This window comes from Nuphar pumila, chromosome 12 (assembly GCF_984573655.1).
Source record: "Nuphar pumila chromosome 12, dmNupPumi1.hap1.1, whole genome shotgun sequence".
In the NCBI taxonomy this organism is placed as follows: domain Eukaryota; kingdom Viridiplantae; phylum Streptophyta; class Magnoliopsida; order Nymphaeales; family Nymphaeaceae; genus Nuphar; species Nuphar pumila.
In genome coordinates, this window is record NC_143260.1 from 18,254,307 (window position 1) to 18,274,566 (window position 20,260).

At 37.5% G+C, this 20,260-nt stretch overlaps 1 protein-coding gene across 1 annotated transcript in view; it reads right to left on the minus strand.

Moving 5' to 3' along the window:
- Positions 1-1,203: 1,203 nt before the first annotated feature.
- Positions 1,204-20,260, minus strand: part of LOC149820184 (alpha,alpha-trehalose-phosphate synthase [UDP-forming] 1-like) — a 136,670-nt gene continuing 117,613 nt past the window's right edge. Inside the window, exons 11-18 of the mRNA XM_089983320.1 lie at positions 16,793-16,980; positions 5,643-5,760; positions 4,318-4,497; positions 4,104-4,226; positions 3,905-3,992; positions 3,687-3,817; positions 2,434-2,532; positions 1,204-1,838 (exon numbers count right to left, since the gene is read on the minus strand). Of these exons, the coding sequence (XP_089839446.1) occupies positions 1,440-1,838; positions 2,434-2,532; positions 3,687-3,817; positions 3,905-3,992; positions 4,104-4,226; positions 4,318-4,497; positions 5,643-5,760; positions 16,793-16,980 (1,326 nt within the window). The 3' untranslated portion in view covers positions 1,204-1,439. The remainder of the gene's footprint in view (positions 1,839-2,433; positions 2,533-3,686; positions 3,818-3,904; positions 3,993-4,103; positions 4,227-4,317; positions 4,498-5,642; positions 5,761-16,792; positions 16,981-20,260) is intronic.

Genomic DNA, 20,260 nt, shown 5'->3' on the forward strand with positions numbered 1-20,260 from the left:
TTGCAAAATAGTATGCTATTTGTGAAAACTTCTAGAAAATAACTTCACGTGGAAGGTTTTTCGCATATGCTTTTATACAAAAACTTTTATTATATGTGAAAGATTATGATATTTGCGATTTTGGTGGTTTTAATTTCACGAAGATTTCACAAATAAATTTATGTGAGTTCGTGAAGAAGTCTAAATTCATATAAAAAACTGGCAATTCTAAATTTAAGTGGGTGTTAGAGATAGCCGATCGGCGGTACAATTTTATCACAAAAAGGCCTAAATTCACAATTGTAAAGAGTAAAAAAGTCCTAGCGATGTCAAATATTTACAATTTTGGACAACAAAATGATATAAAAAATTCTAGGGCTTTTATGGAAGCAAGCCAAATTACCCGTACAGTTCAGTCATCGATAATTTGTGAGGTCAATTTCACTTTTTAGCATGGCAGAAACGCACCCCTTAAGCTCTATTTAGGCTTTGATCCATCCAACTCTTGAGACAGATCAACCATCGCCATGGGCTGGTAGAGCCCTTAAGTGTAGCAAATGAGAGGATCAGGTGCAATGTGATTTGCATACATTTGGTGTGCCGCTGCACCTGATCAACCACCATCTTAGGGATACAGCCTGTCAACTGTGGGGCATGGTGGGTGATGAGATGCAGCAACACACTTAAAGTGTGCGGTCACATTGCACCTGATAATTCTAATAAATGTACGTTTTCAGATTTTATCCATGGAAATGAATGGATTCTTACGTTTTTCCACAAAAACCCTCAGGTTTCCACGGCAGGTGCAATATGATTGCACAAATATTTGTGCATTAAGCACCTGATTACCCTGCATCTTGGGGACAGGGTCTGTCAGGTGTGGGACCAAGACCTGATGGAGGGTGATGGGGTGCTTAATGCACAAATTTTTGTGCAATCATATTACACCCGATCCCGACTCCAGTCAAACGCGCCCTGAAAGTTCCTGGCAAAACCAGAACCCAAAACAAAGGGTTTTCCATCCTGGCCTTTCTTGTGACTGGAAAGCGATGGTGGCGGTGCTATTCATTAAGGAGAGGACTCTGTGCAATACTTTATCACGTAAGACTGAACGTTGCAACAGTAAATAGGCTCAATTCCCTACTTATTAGTAAACTTAGATATTAACATCACTTTCTAGAAATGGAATATGGAGGAAAATGGGTGTGCAACTACAGGAAAAATCATATGAAGAATATGCTTTTATGACCAATACTCAAATAAAACCAAGAGCACGAGTACAGCATATTAGTAAACTACATTCTGGTGACCGCATTTCAAGCAGTCGGGTATACCTCAATGATATTCAACATTGGAACATCTGGCAAGCTGAGGAGAAAGGATGGTGAAAACTTGATAAACCACAACAAGAAGATATGCAAGTTGCGCCACCTTTAAGTTGACAATTTAGCCCAGCAGCATCAACGTTCTTCACTAACAATGCTTGCTTCTGCCATTTCCTTCAGGAAAGTGACGACTTCCTCTGAGGAGTTAAGCAGGTAACGTGCAGCAGACCGTTTCCTGCCAACTGCACAAGAAAAGTAGTTTTCACCCTTGAGATCAAGCACAGATGAACCTTCATGCCAAGCAACATTTTCTTGCGGTCGTCTACAGCTGCTGTTGTTACTTGTTCTTTTATCTGAAAATGAAGACGACTTGTGTGTCCGGCCATGTGTCAGCTTTCCACCACATTTCCCAGAAAATTTCTGCATAGATCGTCTCTCTGGCAATGACTTGACAGATTCAGACACCTTTCCTCTAGCTGTTCCCGGTGCATCACATGGTAACTCTGGCTCAAAGAAAGTGTAGACGTCTTCATCCTGAGAAATGGTTAGTGGATATCAATTATCAAACATAAATATACAATATCTGGCAATAGCAAAGATGTTATTTTGTTTATGTTTATTCAGTATGTTATTTTATTTAATATCTACCAACTGCTAAACTAAGCCTTATGCAGGCACCTCGGTTAAGTCACTATATATTAGATGATCTTCACAAGAATCATAAAACTCTGACTGATTGTTCACACAAAATCAAATAACCAATCCAGTTCAAAGACTGGACAAAATTAAGGTAACCATCAGGCAACTGACTGTTCTGCTGGTTGACTGATGCCTGATGGTGGACTCGATTTGAGGCAACTAAGATGAGCACAATTGTCCTAAAACTTTTGTAAGATCAGCCAGCCAGCGTCAAACAGCAGCTAAAGAATGATGTCAGAATTTGCTGCCTACTAAAAAGGTAAGTCGATGGTTGAGCTAATGCTAGGCAAAAAACTGCAGGAGTCAATGAATGAATTTTTGGGATAAAATAGGACACAAATAGAGATAAAGTGCTCAGATGTACAAGTGAAGAATCTAAAAATGCATTTTATGTGCAAAGCAATTCACAAAGTTGATCCTGGAGCAGCACCTTTCCCAAAAAGTGGCCAATGCACAGAACATAATCAATTGGTGTTGCCAAACATTTGCTATGAACTATTTCTCCCAAGATTCGGTCAATTGCTGCACCCTGAATGGATTATGAAAATACTCAGAACAGGGAAAAAAATAAAAAAAGATAAAGAAAATGGAACAGCATAGCTGCTTGAACAAGTTAATTTTGTTTAGCAAGTCTCCTTTTCTATATAAAAATGCCAATTTGTTACAGCTACTCTACATACTTTACTTTAGCTACTACGTTCTTATGCCTGCATGGTTTCTACCATTGTAACAGTGATTAGGTAAGTGTAAATAACACCATACAACAAAAGAAACCAATGTCTGGCATCCATGACTCCAATAATATAAAAAGACATCAGAGACTCGTTGGCTCAATGATTCACAACAATGAGAAAGGAAACTGAGTGGCCTGGACAACTGGAAGAAGATTGGCATATTTTCTTGGTCATTCTAGAATCACAAGAACTGACCTGATTCAACTCATGATTCACCTGAAACACACACACACACACAACATGAAAAATGCTTAAATGCTGGAAACACTTGGCCACACTTCCATTAAAGTCACGGGCACCAAATTTCATAAATGGATAAGGGTGATATTTTCTAGCATATGGGCCCAGGGCCCTCATTCCATGATATCCCATGGGGGCCCTCCCCAGCTTGGACTATCAGAAGAACAAAAAAGGGAAATGAAAAAAGGGGCTCAGGGCAGATTCTTGGGACCAAAATGCATCACCCTCAAATCACTTAACACTAGACGAAAAGAGTGGTCCGTTTCAATTGTCTTGAGCAAAATCAGAGCATCTATGACAATTCATGAAAGAGCAGAAAAAGTAGGACCTCTTGGAAAAGATGATTAGTCCAGAATAGTCATATTTAACTTTGTTTCAGTGACACCAAACATATGGTTCATGCACAACTATAAACGTTTTTAATTTGATAGAAAACCATAATCCAAAGAATGATGTTGACATCATTAAAATGATGCAAAACACACATGCATATACACACCACCATACTTATAACAAAGTTCAATCTTTTGACTTTGTGGAAGCAACATTATCCATGACTATTAAGGCAGGGAACTGCCCATAAAGTTAACCATTTGCTAAAAAAATGGATTACATTTAATCACTTTCATTTAAATCTAAGATCAAAATTCAATCTAGCAGCAAAGCAAAATAAAACCATGCAGCAGAGACATAAATGAATGCTACACACCTTCGAAACGCCAACAGAACGGACCTCTACAGATCGGCTACCTTGTACAACATCTACAGCTGCATTTGAAATTGGCCCAGTCCATAGATGCTGCAACATATCCCTTGCTTGGAGCCTTCCAAATTCAACATCTAGAATTGGAAAATAAAAAGGATGAGGCATCAACCATAACTGACGTATTGAAAACACAATAACAGCAAAGGCATTTTCAAACCCACCAGCATACTTGTAATTCCATACTAGAGAAGTTTCACGAACTTCAACATAAGATCTAGGTGTTCTTTCTGTAAAATAATCAAAAACGTCCTGTACACAGACCACAAAGAACATCATAATATTGACAGACGGAATGACCACGTCATAAAGTGCAAATAGACTAGATAATTTGCAATGTGCTAGAAGTGATACTCTGTGCACCTGTACACTCTCAACCCAGTCCATATTTAGGTGTTCAGGCATTGTAGTCATCCATTCTCCTTTAGTAAGGCGTAAGAACATTCCATTTTCAGCAGCCAGCCACATGTTATAGTCACCAAAATTCTGTGGAAGCAATTTTCAGAACACTAATGGCAACAACCTAGTCTAAAAATTGACAAATGTACAGAAACGCCTCATCTAGTATATTCCATACCTCATCTAATATGTTCCTATCACTTCCACTAAGCACAACAATTGTTGTCTTTGGATCATAACAGAGAATCGTCAGAGGCTCTTTTAAGTCTGGATGCAATGTAAGCTCCATCTCTTTAATTTGATCAGCACCTCTTCCTCCTGGACTATCCACTGGTGATGTCAATGTTGCATTGAATCCCTGGAGTGCCAAGGCAGAAACATGTGTAATGAAAATGATACTTGCCATATCAATCACAGAAAAGCATCCACTCTCCAGGGTGTCTCTGACAGAAGAATAGCTGCATGGGAAAACAATGGGACCTCTTTCTAGAATAGAATATGATCAATGAAGTCCATTAACAAACAAGAAGAATATTTATGCAATTGTATCATTAGTAAAATATAAAACAGAAAGAATATTATTCAAGGTAGACAAAACTTCACCTAGATACTGACAATATATGACAAATAGAAAGACACAGCATTTAATGCAAAAGAATATTAATGAAACATGACGACATTGACAATAGGCAAGAAGAAACATGGCTACCATGGACGTGAATAAAGAAATTTTCTACTAATTATCCCAGTCAATTTCAACATGTTCAGTTAATTCAAGTAATAACATGTAAATTTCTCAGAGAATTGACAAAAGTTGCAACTGTTCAAACTTCAAAATACAGATGCAACAATGATATGGTCAATAAACTGTGATTCCATACAACATATGATTGAAATTTTTAGATGATCCAAAAGAAAATCAGACAGAGTCACTCCCGGATAATCATCCATAGAATGTATAGAGAAGTATGAGAAAGATACCCCTTGTATAAAGAAACATTAGAAAGATTAAAGGACAAAATACCATTAGAAGAAAGTAACCTAAAAGTGAAATCCATGGTCACACTGCCTGTGGCACAAAATCAGGGATTTTTTTGGGACTAACAAATAATATTGAGGAGAATTTGGGAAGAAAAGTACAACTTTAGACATCGCAGGAGATTGTTGTCAAATTCATTTCCAAACTCAGCAGCTGGGTCAGGGTTTTTCCAAATATGATAGTGGATTACAAGGGACAGAAAAGAGACAGGCAATAATAATTGGCTACCCAACTCTAACAATTGACATCCCCTTCACAACAGCGACATGTGTTAATTTCCCTTAGGGTTTTAGAAATAAGATTACATAAATCAATACAGATATTACATAATTTTATCAACTACTATGATGTTTATACGATGCATAGGCATGTCAAGTGCTAAAAAAGAATAGGTATTTACTGTCTTAACCTACAAAATACATGAAAATTTTCATATCATATAAAGGTGCATGATAAAAAGGTACCAGTATTAGTAGCCGATTCTTTGCTCGCAAGTAATGCTCGACAGCAGTTTGCATGGGAAGAGAGGGTGGCACTTGCCTTGTCCTCAATTGAGCTTCAACTATAGTATCATTAAGTTCACTGAAAATAATATTAGGTAAATACTACTACTATAATAAGCAAGGAAAAGCTAGCACATGTAATAAAGAATACAAAAAAAGGAATCTACACCATCAACACAAAAACAAAAATATGTAACTAGAGCCACCCAAAAAAAAAATCAACAAATTTTTGTTTTAAAAGAATATTCTCCGTTCATGAAAGATCTCATACAAACAAAACAATCAAAAGTAATCATATTATGTTTAAAAAAAAAGAATCACACATATAAGTTTTATATGGACATGAATAATACCATATAACACTTTGAAAATCTTAGCAAGGAGTGGGGAGTAGATGCCTACTGCGAGAACAGGATTTTCAGGGTGTTTTTAGCAACTCTGACCCCACAGATTTGTTCAGCATGGTCGATTTGTTAGGAATCAACACTTGGATCATGTTTTTTCAATGAAAAAATGTGAATTTTAATGTTTCAATATTTATAAAACTTTTAGACCATCGATTTTCAAACCTCATAAAAACCTAACCACATATCTGAATTGGACGATCCAAGAGTCCACATCTGTACAATCAGATTTGAGATAAACACGAAAAAAAATTCTTCAGAAGCCCAGTATGCTGGCGGTAGGCACGGATCGTAGGCAGCTACCCCCTACTCTATGAAAAAGTACGTATCAAAAACATTTTGGCTGGTCAATGAAACCAATATCCAATAAGATATTTTAAAAGTATCCAAAAGAAATTGTATCCTTTATACTGAGTTTTGAAGTTTTATAGATGTGAGACAATCTACAATACAAAATTTTTGCAAAGAATATGTGCACCACATAGGCAGAAGAAACCAAACTTTTTTCACTACAAGAACAATTTTTTTCAAACTATTTTTTGACAAAGTAAATGAAGGTCCAAGGGGCTCTCTTGTTCACAACTGATTTAATGGTCTGTTTTATATTTTTCCAAACCGAACTCATTGACAGTCTTAAGGCCTGTCTTGGATCTAGAATCTAAGGATCGGATCTAATGTGGTGACCGTGCCAAATCCCTGCTTTATGCAAACAGCAGATCCCTAATCTTTGGATATGAGATCGAAGATAGGTCTCAAATAAAAGCATTTCTGGGCTGACAAACCCTCCCCCTTGAGGAAAAAATATGACGATGTGAGATCCTAGAATCTATAACACTTAGGACCTTTAATCCGAGGCATTCATACAGGGCCTATTCCATGGTAGATTAACATTTTGTAAAGTCATGGTTGTAGAGTTAGTCTCATGCTGTTCACTGCAAAAAGTATGCAACTTGTATATCATGTATGGTTTGGATTGGACACAAGTTAGATTGTGCATTGAACAGATAATGATTTTATATTTTTGTGTAAGAGAGTCCAATAACTGTCCAATGGCTGAGGAATGATGATAAGAGCTTTAGCAATCCTTCTCCGTAAAATTGTAAGTTCATTTGGTATTCCATTTTGGTGGCCTGGTAGCAGTAAGCACCCGTGTTCTATAGGGACAACATGTGCAAACCGTGTTTGATGCTTTTTTTTTAATGCTACAAATAAATCTCCTTCCGTTTTCCAAATAGATGGCCCACGCCTGCTCATATAATGATTAACAGGTATTCTATGTCACATGGGTGCGGGTGCGGGCGCAGGTGCGGGTGTGGGGATTCGGCACTTCCAAAAAACCCGGGTGCGGGGATGTGGCAGGGGCAAAATGTAAATATATATATATATATATATATATATATATATATATATATATATATATATATATATATATATATATATATATATATAAAGGGGGTCGGGGGAACATGCGGGTTTTTTCAAATTTCGCAATTGTCAGCTGCTGACAGACAGCTGTCAGCAGCTCACAGAACAGCAGCTGACAGCTGCTGCGGCTGTCAGCAGCTGACAGACAGCTGCTGTCAGCATAATTTTTTTTTAAAAAAAATTCGCAGCCCATTTGGGCAAATTTTTTTTTTTTAAAAAAATGGACCTAAATGATCCTGGGTGCGGTCAACACACCCATGATCGGGTTGACCGCACCCGATGCCGCACCCGCACCCGCACCCGCGTTGACGCGGGTGCGGCACCCTGCTAGCCGAATCCCTGTGACATAGCAGGTATTGCATTTCCCTACCAGCACTCAAAAGATTTGTGGCAGATGACTTCAAACAAGTAATTTCCCACATAGAGGCAAATTTGAAGATAAGAGCTATTGATGGTGTTGAGCTAGAGGATCCTGTGACATACAGGCAATTAGTTGGGAGTCTTATATATTTGACTATATTTAGACCAGATACACACGCAGTGCATGTAGTAAGTCAATTTATAAGTGATTCCCAATCAATTCACTTGGCAACAGTGTAATACTCGTAAAATTCGAGTGGTTTTATACATATTGGGTCCGGGATCCGTTACCTAGATCCAAAAGAAATATAGGTATGGGTATTAAAAATCACAATATCTAATAGATACAACAACAACAACTACGCCTTCATCCCAAAACAATTGGGGTCAGCGATATGAACCAAAAAAGAAATTCATTTTGGGTCTTCCACATGAATCCTTTTCCTCCAATCATTTCTATCCAACGCCATGTCCTCGGTGAGGTTTAAAGCATTCATATCCTTTCCTATCATCTCCATCCAAGTCTTCCTAGGCCTACCCCGACCTCTTTTAACTAATATATTTTCCCATTTCTCCAACCCCGACCTCTTTTAACAATATTTAATAGATAAATAACTTAAATTATTTATGAGAATAATAATAAGTATAAAAATGGATTATGTGGGGTTGGACCCAAACGGATCCAACATTTTGGATCCACCATCCCCTTCTAACCCGGATCCACGCTAACGGTGGATCCAGCATCGCGGGGCTCGGACCCGGACCCGGACCCGAGAAAGGTTTTTTTTTTTTAAACTGTAAACAAGAATCATGCCTAGGGCATGATTCTTGCAAAGCAAGAAGAGGGAGGAGGTTACGGAGGTCGTAACCAACTCCCTCTAATTTTCTCGGAAAGGAGGGGGACTTCGGCTCGTTAAAGAGGAGATGGAGGGGGGGGGGTCTCACTCTCTCATCTCTCTCCTCTACTCTCTCTCCTTCCCTCTGTATCTCGCTCTCTCGAAGCCCTTCACAGCGCCGGAGCACCAACGTCGGAAAGCTCCAACCACACCTGCAGCATTCGTCGCCAACCACCTCCTCCTCCAATTGCCGGAACAGGTAGGGTTTCTGTATGCTTTTCTTGTAGGTCTATCGTGGCTCGTGTGGGGTGTGGGATGTCGGAATCCCAAATCAGTTAATCCGCAAGGAGGGGGTGTCGGTGCCAGAAATCTCAGGTTACTGGGCTGGGAATTTCCGATGAACCCCTAATCCCGAAACCCCAAATCGTTGATTTGGGGGTTTCAGTATGTTTGTAACAAGGGGGTTTCTCGACTCTACGATTGGGTTTGCTCAAAAATCCCAAATCATCCAACTTGGGAAACTCGACAGCTACGACACCCTAGTGTAGATTTTGGGTTTTCCCTGTTAATGTTTATTCTCTGTTAAGAAACTGAGTTGTGGGATGTCTGGTTGTCGTGAAACCCTATTGGGTCGTTTGCTGGAAAACCCCAAAATAGTTTGTCTTGGGGATCTTGGCTGTCAAGAATGGGTGGTTCTATTACATGTTTAGATCCGAATCAATACTTTATGGTTCTGTTTTATTAGACCTAAATAGACGTTACCTTTTCTTTACTTTCCTCTCAAGTTTCCTTTGTTTCTAAAGCTTTCCTTTATATTGTTATTTCTTTTGCATTAAAGTTGCCTTCTCTGATATTCTTCATGGGTTCCTTGTATAGTTTTTCTGTTATTAGATGTGAATCCCTTAATATCAAGGTGCTGACATCAACAGATTGTGGTTTCTTGATACCTAAGTTATTATAAATCAATGACTGTTAAACACGATTTCTGAAATTAACTATGTTTGTAAACTGTCATCGAACTGAGTTATATATGTGCAGAAAGTCTATGACTATTAAAAACTAATTCTGGAAATAATTATGTTTGCAAAACTGTCATCAAATGATGTTTGTTTTTAAGAGTTGTCATATTGAATGTGTTTGTGATTCAAGAGATATCATATTGAATGTATTTTCAAGAACTGTCATATTGAATGTGTTCTAATACCTATGTCACAGGGATTCGGCTAGCAGGGTGCCGCACCCGCGTCGACGCGGGTGCGGCACCGGGTGCGATCAACCAGACCCTGGGTGCGTTGACCGCACCCAGGGTCATTTTGGTTCATTTTATTTGGGTTTTAAAAAAAAAAATCGGAACAAAAACACAAAAAGGATGAAGAAAAGTTTTGGACCAACGAGTGATGTGTTTCTTATCCTTCTTTGTTATTGTTAGGTAGGTAGAAGGGAAGAAGAAATACTTGCAGAGAGGCGAACCACATCTCATGGCGATGCGAGTCGAGGGGCTTTTGCAGGGGGCAGAAAGCACCGGTCTTCTTCGATGTGGGATTTCCATTGCGGGTGCTGCTGCTGCTCATGATGGCTTTGAGGAGCCTCCATTTAACATCTGCTCCCTCTGTTAACCTGATTTTTCTTCTGAACGCACAGACAAAATGGGCAGAGAGAGAGGCGTCTATTGTTAACCTGATTTTTCTTCTGAACGCACAGACGAAATGGGCAGAGAGAGAGAGAGAGGCGTCTACTGTTTCATTTATTGTGCACACTGTTTGAAGTGTGCCGAGGGTTGAATTATTAAAAGACGAAGTTGTCGATTTAGCTTTCGTATCTTATTCATTTATTGTGCACACCGTTTGAAGTTTTTGAGTGTCAAGATTAGGGGTATCAACGGGTCGGGTTTACCCGAACCCGACCTGTACCAAGCCTTATAAGGTCAGGTATGGTGATATAAGAAGACCTGATTAAGATTCGGGTTCAGACCCGAAGATTCGATTAATCCCAGTATAGTTTGTGAAATTTTATGTCAGACCCAGACCCGACCTGTGTTTCGATTAAGACTCGCAATTTCTCAATGTAAATATGATAAAAAATAGTAGTTTATCTGGTATGGCCTGAGTCTAGTTCATGTAGTTTTTATCGAGTTTGAGTATGGTTTTTCTTATGACGAATTATTTATGTTTGGGTAAAAATTGATTATGAAAATTGATTTATGAAAATCTCACGATAATATCGCGAGAAATTGCCTGAAAGTTTAAAACGGCAAACTCTTGTGAGATTTTCAAAATATCATGAGATTTATGAAAAACATAAATACCGCGATTTAAACATGATATTTACGTTTTAAAAATCTTTTTATTGTGAAAAAATCTGCAATTTTATTTTTAAATATTGTTATTAATATTTTCTTATAAAAAATATTTTTTATATTTTTTAATTTATTTTTTATTGCTGAGATTTTGCCAAAAAAATGAGATTTATGATTTTTTTTTAAATTCTCATGAGTTTTTGAAAAATGAGATTTTGCCATTTTTAACGTTTGTCACTATGTTTATATCATGCAAATTCTAATCTCACCCTCAACTTACAACAACTTGCAAGTTGTAGTCAAAAGTAAAAATTTTGCATTTTTAACATGACTTGTACTAGGCAAGTTTAAGGTCTCATCTCTGCTTGTACGAATTATATATATATTTACAATTTTGCCCCTGCCACACTCCCGCACCCGGGGTTTTTGGAAGTGCCGAATCCCCGCACCCGCACCCGCACCCATGTGACAGTTTAATACTGTTCAGTAGATTATTTCTTTTCAAGAACTATCTATGTTCATGATAATGTGGTGTTTGAAGCTGTCATGTTATGTTATATCAAAGTTTTTATTGGACAACGTTAGTTTGGCGAAAGTGGTTTAATATCGACACTCGATTGGTAAAAAGAAAATTTTGTTTTGGCAACTTCATGCTGCCGGTTTTGTTATGCACACTAGCTGCTGTCAGCAGTCTGTTGCTATGAAATTCTGCAGCAATTACATGCTGCTAACACCATGTCATCAGCCAACCCACAGCACGTTGTCACCAGCATGCTGCTGTATTGGTAGCGCAACAAATGACTGAGTTGCCGACTTACATTATGATTGCCAGATCTGATCCAGATTTGTCCAGGATTACCATGTTAAGACCAGCTGACAGTTAACAGTTTGAAACCATGTTATACAATCTGGTTTCTCAGCCGGTGTATGGGCTGATCTTACTGGTTTATACATATGCTTTTTCCTTAAAAATGTTTAAGTCTACTTACAGTGGGCATAGTGTTGTTTCAGACCAGACCTATGGAATAACCGACACATGGGGTTCTAGTCAAGTATGTTGATTCTCATGAGTTAGTGGATCTGGACAGATCTGCCAATTTCTTCAACATGACAGATCCGGTCTAGATCTGCCAAGGTTGTAGTGGTTGTTGGATGTTCCCTTTTATCATATGTTTCAACTGGTTTTTGTCAGAAAATGTATGATTTGAATTGCTTGTATGCATCATGTTAATTGTGTTTGAGGAATGAGGTTGTTATATTGGGTCCAAACATATGATGGTGGACTTAATCTGAGGAATGGAGTTCTCATTATGCTTTAGTTTGGATTTAGCCTGATGAATATGAATGCATGTCTATTAATATGTTATTGCAAAGTTTGTTTTGGTACAGGCGATATGAATGTGTGCAGCCCTGAAATTTCAATTTCTAGATCCGGGTTATGTTCATGTGTGTGGATGTTAACATATGTTATGGATGAAAAGTTTCATGTGACTACATTTATAGGACATGTTTAATTATCGTGCATTTATGAATTGGTTTCAAGTGCATGTGCATACATGAATTCGATGTGTGTTTGGCATGTCCAATCCTACATAAATGTTCTCATGTACTTATGAATCATGAATGAATACAGGTCTATTAGGTGATTACATGAAAGAAATTTCACATGGATGGTTTACACATGCATATGACTGTGGTAGCTCATGCACATTGTTGAATTGGTATGAATGAATGTGCATTTGGACTCATATTGGTATCATTGCATAAATTGCATATTATGATTTTTGCATAAGATGCATCGAAAGTCTAAGTGAATCATCAAAGGCCTGGAGAGCCTTGAACTTTGGTTTGCTCTTTCTTTAATTGTTTAAAGGCATCACAAAAATCACATTTATACCATAGTTTTAATTGTGTTGTTCTATTGTTGCCACGGGTGGTAGAGCATGAAGAGCTGCGCATGTTGATTTGTGAGCTTATGGTTGCATATTGATTTGCAAGCCTATGTTATTAATTTTGCATGTTGATTTGCAAATGTAATTTTATTGCTTTATATTGCACTGTTTTATATGGTTCCACAGGCGGGAGTCCCGTGATGGTTCTCGCAAGGGTAGATGCGAGCTTTTACCTTGTTTTTGCATGCTGAATTGCAAAACTCAATAATTGGCTTTTAATAAAAAAATAATGAATAAGAACAGTGTAATATACGTTCTGGGATATCTCATCTGAAGTATGAGAATCTTAGAGATCCGGTCTTGGGGAGACTGTGAGGATACAAAAACTCTGTGTGCTTTATTTTGTCCCCTAAACCCGATATTGAGGTTCCTTCTCCTAGCCACGATTTTTCGGAGAGTCCGTCACTTTACCTAGGGGTGGTGTGTTTGACACAACTTTGTTTTTTGTATCAAGAAAGTGATACTTGTGGGCGTGGGGTGTCCCTTGTATCCTCGACATTAGATGTGAAGGTCTAATGTTTCGAAGGTGATTCAGTCGAGGGCTAAGTTTGGAACCCACTAATAAAATACAAATTGTGTGTTAAGCTACCCTAGGAACCTAACTTGACCTCGAAGATTTTACCCATTTGGTGTATCCGCGGGCAACGGTAATTAAAAAAAGAAACTTAAATTGTATGCATTTAATAGGGCATACATATGAAAAAGAAAAACCTTAAGGAAAGATAATAAAGTGTTCATGCATTGCACATAAATCATGCATATTTTTGCTATGCATTAGGACATGCATCTTTTATCTATTCATTTAATTACTACATGTTGGTGAATGCATGTTGTTTAAGTTCTAATGCATGTTAAATATACTGCTTACTTACATTATGATTCTTGTTATCGATGTATGTTCTGCATGCTTAATAACTGTTTCACTTTGCATGAATGCTTACTTGAATTATGTAATTGTCATAATTGCATTCCTCTGAATTACTGCATGAATTCATATATGTGGTTATGGGATATTTAAATATTGTTATTGATGTTACCTGCCAGTTAGCTCCTGATAAATTGTTGACTGTCGTAGCATAAATCTTTACTTATTCTTGTATATGTTGAAAATCGCACTTGACACCCACATCACATACTAGATTCATGATATACCTGCATTAAAAGTTACAGTAATTCCTACTTAGACAGTTGTAGTCTAATTCCTATAATTTTACCATTTTTTTCAGGTAATGAATAAAGTATATGAGCGACTGCGGGATGAGGCATTGGATCGAGTTTTTGAATTTATTGTTCCAGGGATAGCTTGAGAAACTCTGATGTTATTATTCATTGATAATGAAATGAAATAAATGTTTTGGTCTTGCTCCCCATTGTAATGTTTCAGAATACTTAACCTTATAGTATTTCCTGTTTCTGCTGTTTAAAAAAAAAAATCTCAAAATTTGGATTAAGATTTCGGGGCATTAGAAACAGTAATCAGGATCATCTGGTATGCCAGAGACTCTATGCACTATGGTATGTTTTTCTCATCTTCGTCAACAAAGAATTGAAAGCCTTTTGTGATGCTGATTTTGGGGGCTCTACTAGGCATCGTCTTTCCACTAGAGGATTTTGTGTGTTTGTTGAAAGCTCCCTGATCTCATGGAAGAGCAAGAAACAACAAAGGGTGGCCTTGTCTACTGCAGAAGCAGAGTACACAGTGATTGCTCAAGTTGTGGCTGAGGTTATTTGGATTTGATGGCTATTAAAATAATTAAGAATTCCATGTGAAAAGAAAACTCGATTATATTGTGACACTGTGAGTGCTATTCATATTGCAAAGAATCCAGAGTTTCATGAGCGCACTAAGCACATTGAAATAGATTGCCATTATACAAGAAGAGCTTATGAAGATGAAATTATAGCTTTAGAGCATGTCAACTCAAAAAATCAAATTGTAGATGTATTTACAAAAAGTCTTTCGCCTTTGCACTTCAGTTTTTTCTTTCCAAACTTGGAATGATTCCTTTACATCCTTCCATGTTTGAAGGGGAGTATTGAAAGTATATGTAATATGGTGTAGCATAGTATTATGTAAAGTAGTCTTGTATTAGTTAGTATGTACATACCCCATTAAGAAGGGGGCATACTAGTCATTTTTCTCTTTTTACCTTTTTGTTGTACTAAAGGGGGTCGAACCTCTAAGTGAGTTATGTTCCTCACTCACGACATCAATAGAGAAACTCGTTCTCTCCCTTCTTTGTTGTCTCTCCTCTAATCCCAACCTCTTTCCACTTCTAACATTATTCTTGTGCCCTTGGTGGCTATTGTTCTTGTGCCCTTCATTGCCTACTTGTGCACTCTTGTGCTTGTGACCATGACCTTGGCATCAGTGGTTTCATTCTATTGGTGACGTTTCATTACATAGTATCAGAGCCATCAGCTCTTAATCCTAAAAGTTGAAGATTCAAGGCACCTAAAGTGAAGGGATCATGGTTCGAGTGTTCGAGCTATCTTTTATCTTCCTCTCTCTTCTCTCACTCTCTTCTATACATATATATATATATATATATATATATATAATATGTACAACTTTACAAAATCATCCTCTAGAATGAAAAGTACCAAAAGATGCCAAAATCCTCTCTTGGAAATGTCAAATCCTAAACCAAAGTTCCCAAAAAGAGTAGGCTAAAAGTGGTGTGTTTGGTTGTTAAAACAACCTTACAAGTGAACAAGGCTAAAAGTGGCTGACCTCTAAAAAATTGAAAAAGTGGATGTCGGCTAAATAACTTTTCCTACTTATCAGTATTGTGTGTGATACAACCCATATCATACAATATAATACATATGGTAGATTACCAACACAATCCTGAAATTATCATATCGGTTTTTGCCCTTTCTAATACTGTATTGTACAATAAGTTGCAACTTTCACAATACTGCTTTGAACTGCTTGCTGAATTTTGTTCCTAACACATGGATTGCAGACACACACACACAGCTTGGGCAGAAGGTGCTGACCCCTTCATCCCAGGTTTGACTCCCATTGGGTGTGCGGGTGCCTTTCACTGGTGCACTCTGTAAGGGCTTGGGTGTCAGTGACCCCACAAGAAGATTACCCACTTCGGCGGGGAACTTTGTCATAAAACACACACACACAGAAACTAAATGTATGGTACTAATGATAGTGGCATACTCTATCTAGTAGAAAATCATAATTGCAGATGTTATTCTCCTCAATTAGACCCTATGGATGTGTTTGCCAAGTATTTCTATCAGCATGCTTTGGGTTGAGTAATGTTGACATCCATGAACTGCTTACTTTAAAGGGTGACCATTTTCAAGAACACACTACAGCTGGCTATAGTTCACAAGATTCTTTTCTCATGACCTCAAGAATGAAATAGCAAACAGTTACTGGAGGTCATTCTTCAACAAACTGTTACGAGTAAAGATATTTTCCTACCCTAGAACTCGGTCAGACATATAAATATAACTAAATCTTATGAAATTTAGATACTACGAGTAAAAGTTCAGAAGATTAACTCTACTAAATTATTTACCACTACACTATAGCCAGATTTTGTGGCAGTGGATTATTTAATTTCATTCATGCAGCAGTACAAAAGCAGAAAATAGCAACACAAAAGGCATAACCATGATTACGTTACTATCTTCACAATGTTGTTTGAACATAATGGCCAATTAGATATATAAAATGTGTGGATTTTTCTTGTTCAGGTGCATGTGACTCTATGCTCATGCACTGTACATGTGCACACATGAATGTATGAAAAATCATTAGTATGAACTATGAACTATGAACTATGAACATAGGAAGGCCTAGGATCTATACCTCACAAATGTTTCAGCCCAGACCTGGGCAGTGTGGGTGGTAACATGGTGAAAGTTGTGTCTGTGCCTTTTTTCTCGCTCATCTGCAGGCATATCTAAAGCCTGTTCAATTGAGGCAGCAACTTCTGTGACATTCCATGGGTTAACAAGTAAAGCTCCAGCACCAAGAGACTGAGCAGCTCCTGCAAACTAGAAAACAAAAGGTGATCTTTTCAAAATTTTGACACAATAAGTATGACATTCAAATGCACAAAAATTACTTATCATGAAAGTTATTACAAATATTTGTTAAAACTTACGTTGGACAGCTCCTTAAGGAAACCACAGACTTGGTTTCACAATTTCCAGCTGATAAATTCACATCACTTCACAAGAAACGGGCACTTACAGAAGCACAAAATTGGGATCGTTTCAAGAAACTAAATGAAAGAAGGGATCTCATCTAAACCATGCAAGCATGAATTTTGCTCATAAGCAGAAATACAACCATAACATACTGATGGTTGCCCTTGTGGTTTGACTCAGCTACAACAAGAATGTACTTTGAAGCCGTATTCCCATGTAACCCAGAATCTAAGGTTATGCATGAAAATTTCTAAGTATATTCATTAATAAATAAAACAAAAATTACTTACCCTCAAATCCCCAGTAACAGCAACAACCAAATCGGGTACTTGATTTGACAAAAATCAAGAGAGCACATGCAGTTGCTTTTGCACTAAAAAATTCCATTTGCAATATATTGACTATTAGAAGTCTTCTGATATATCCAATCACGTATTTGGGATTGAATTCATATATATAGAGTGATGGGTAGGTGCTTAATGCATAGGTGCTGAACCCATGCTTAATTGTGCTGACCATCCATCGTGTGCTTGGACGGTCAGCAGAAAAAAAGGTAAAAAGACGTCTTTTGATGCAAAAACGAGCAAAACAAGCCCTTTAGAGGAATTTCAAAGCACCTCTAAATGTCAAAAGGACATGCGCTGCATTACAAACTTGTAATGCCGTGTGTGTCTATTTTTACCCTTTTTTGCGCCAAAGCACATTTTTTTTCGTTTTTTGTGTGCCGTCCATCAACGCGCATGATGGACGGTCAGCGTGATTAAGTATGTGCTCAATCACCTATTCATCAAGCAGCTACGCATTTCACTATATATATATATATATATATATATATATATATATATATATATATATATATATACCAGATTGACTGTGAAGATACAGGAACTCAACCAGATCAGCAAAACCAGCCAGGGTGATCAAACAAGCCCAACGGTAGGGTTGAATCTAACATTACTTGACCATTAAAATTGATTTTTAGTAACTAATCTGAATTAAACACACCAACCAAATACCTATTGTATGTGCTATGGAGAGAAACCTGCATAGAATCCCTTTATGGATTCAAGTTATTGACGCTATTGTCATATAATAGCTCTATTTGGTCTCTTCTTTCTAATAGCTCTACTAGAATCTTTATGATCCCAAGCAAAGGGCACTTATGAAAGTTCTGTAAACTTATTCACTGCAGGGTTTTCACCTTTCTTCTTTTCGGAGTTACTGTTATTCTTTATGAAATATTTTGGACTATGTCTAATATGCAAGAGAATCATAAGTCAGAATCATAATAGGGCAGCCCTTATACATGACTATCAAAATAATAATAATAATGATAGAAGTATCAAAGCATCCCTAGAAGGGAGGAACAGGCCAGAGATACATGAATCTGGATATATTATTTTATCTCAAACCAAAGGATCTGCAATCTCATGTCTGTAAAAATCATGGTTTGGATTCCATGCCAAATCCAATCCTCAGATCTGTGGTCCAAGTTAATCACATGCACCCATAAGCAACATAAATATGGAATAGGTTTACATGTTTAGTTATTGGAATTATTGAATATATCTTCTCCCTCTTTCATCAAAGACTAGATTCTTTTTTATCCAGTTTTGAATTCTTAGGATCTGAGATGAGAGAGAATCAAACGCATGATATATGTCCCATTCCATGCCCAAACTAACATACAGTATCAACTGAGGGAAAAAACTGATAACTTGAGATCATCAACATTAATAGAGAACAAAAATGAGGAAAATATCACAAGGAACAGATATGGTGATGTATGTATAATGAGGATCACTCTTAAAGCAGAGAATCAAGAGGATCATTCTTAAAACCCACAGCTCTGATACCAAAGGTGGAGCTACTAAACTAGATTATCTAGAAAAAGCTGGAAATATGTGAAATTGACTGCAAATTAACTAAGAAAACAGAAAATTACTGAAATAGAACAAAATCATAATTCAATCTCAAACTCTCAAAACAGCTTAATCTCCTAGATGTCTCATCTTTTATAGATCAGAAATTCTACTTCTGGTAGACTCCGGCTTCCTAGCTCTAATAAACCTTGTAACTTTGACAAAGTTATCCATTATAAATATGGATCAGATGCAATGATCCAATATCCAAATATAAAGAGACCCAACAACAAAATTCAAAAAAAAAAAACATAAATGAACCTAAGTAGACTTTATGAACCCGGACAGCGTTCTGCTCTTGCTCAAAATTAGAGAGTAATAACCAGCATGTCCCTAAAACACAACTATTCTATTTCATTAATGAGTTTGAATACAATACATGTAAACATATTAATTTTCTATTCTTCACTAATGTCCATTTAGATGTTCTTCAAATGACTTGATTATGTTCACCTCTATTAAGCCCACATAATGACAGCCATTATCTTTAAGCTCCATATTAATCATTGTTGTTTACTAGATCATAAAAAGTTATCTATCTGAAATCTTATTGCTAAAACATGCATCAATCATTCTACCAATGTTTGAATAAAGGAGGTAAATACATCCAAATAGGCCCGTATTCTTTTAATGTAACTATATGCTTCTTTGTAGTTAGCCGCACCAGGCAGAGCTTATGATGGACCAAAATTGGAATTGTCAAGCAGGCGAGAACTGTCCCAACCAAATTGGCCCACTATTGGCAGGATGGGCTGAACCTACTTGAGTTTCCCTGGAGAAGTAGCTAACAATTCCCTCCCCTTTCAGATATGCCTTGTCCTCAAGGCATCCAAGTTACAGTGCATGATTTGCTTCCATGTCAATGATTGGCTGTTGGGGGTAGCTGCACATTTGGAACGTGTGCACAGAACCTGGATTACATGCCAAAGCAGGTGTACTATGGCGCGCTTTGTGTGGTGCGTGCTAGCAGTGAACAACATAGCTGTGGGGTATTTTGTTTGATGCATGCATACAGCGTGGTCACTAAGTGGCAATAATGGTGCATGGGCTTGGCGTGTGCACATCATGGCTGCTTGGGATTGGAATGGGATGCCCACCTGCCACAGCAATACCACCCATGGAGTTTGCTGTGTGTTTGAGAAGAAGCATTGGGTGTGCATTGGCAGGTAGAGCCTTGGGGCACTTGTAATTTGTATGTTTCT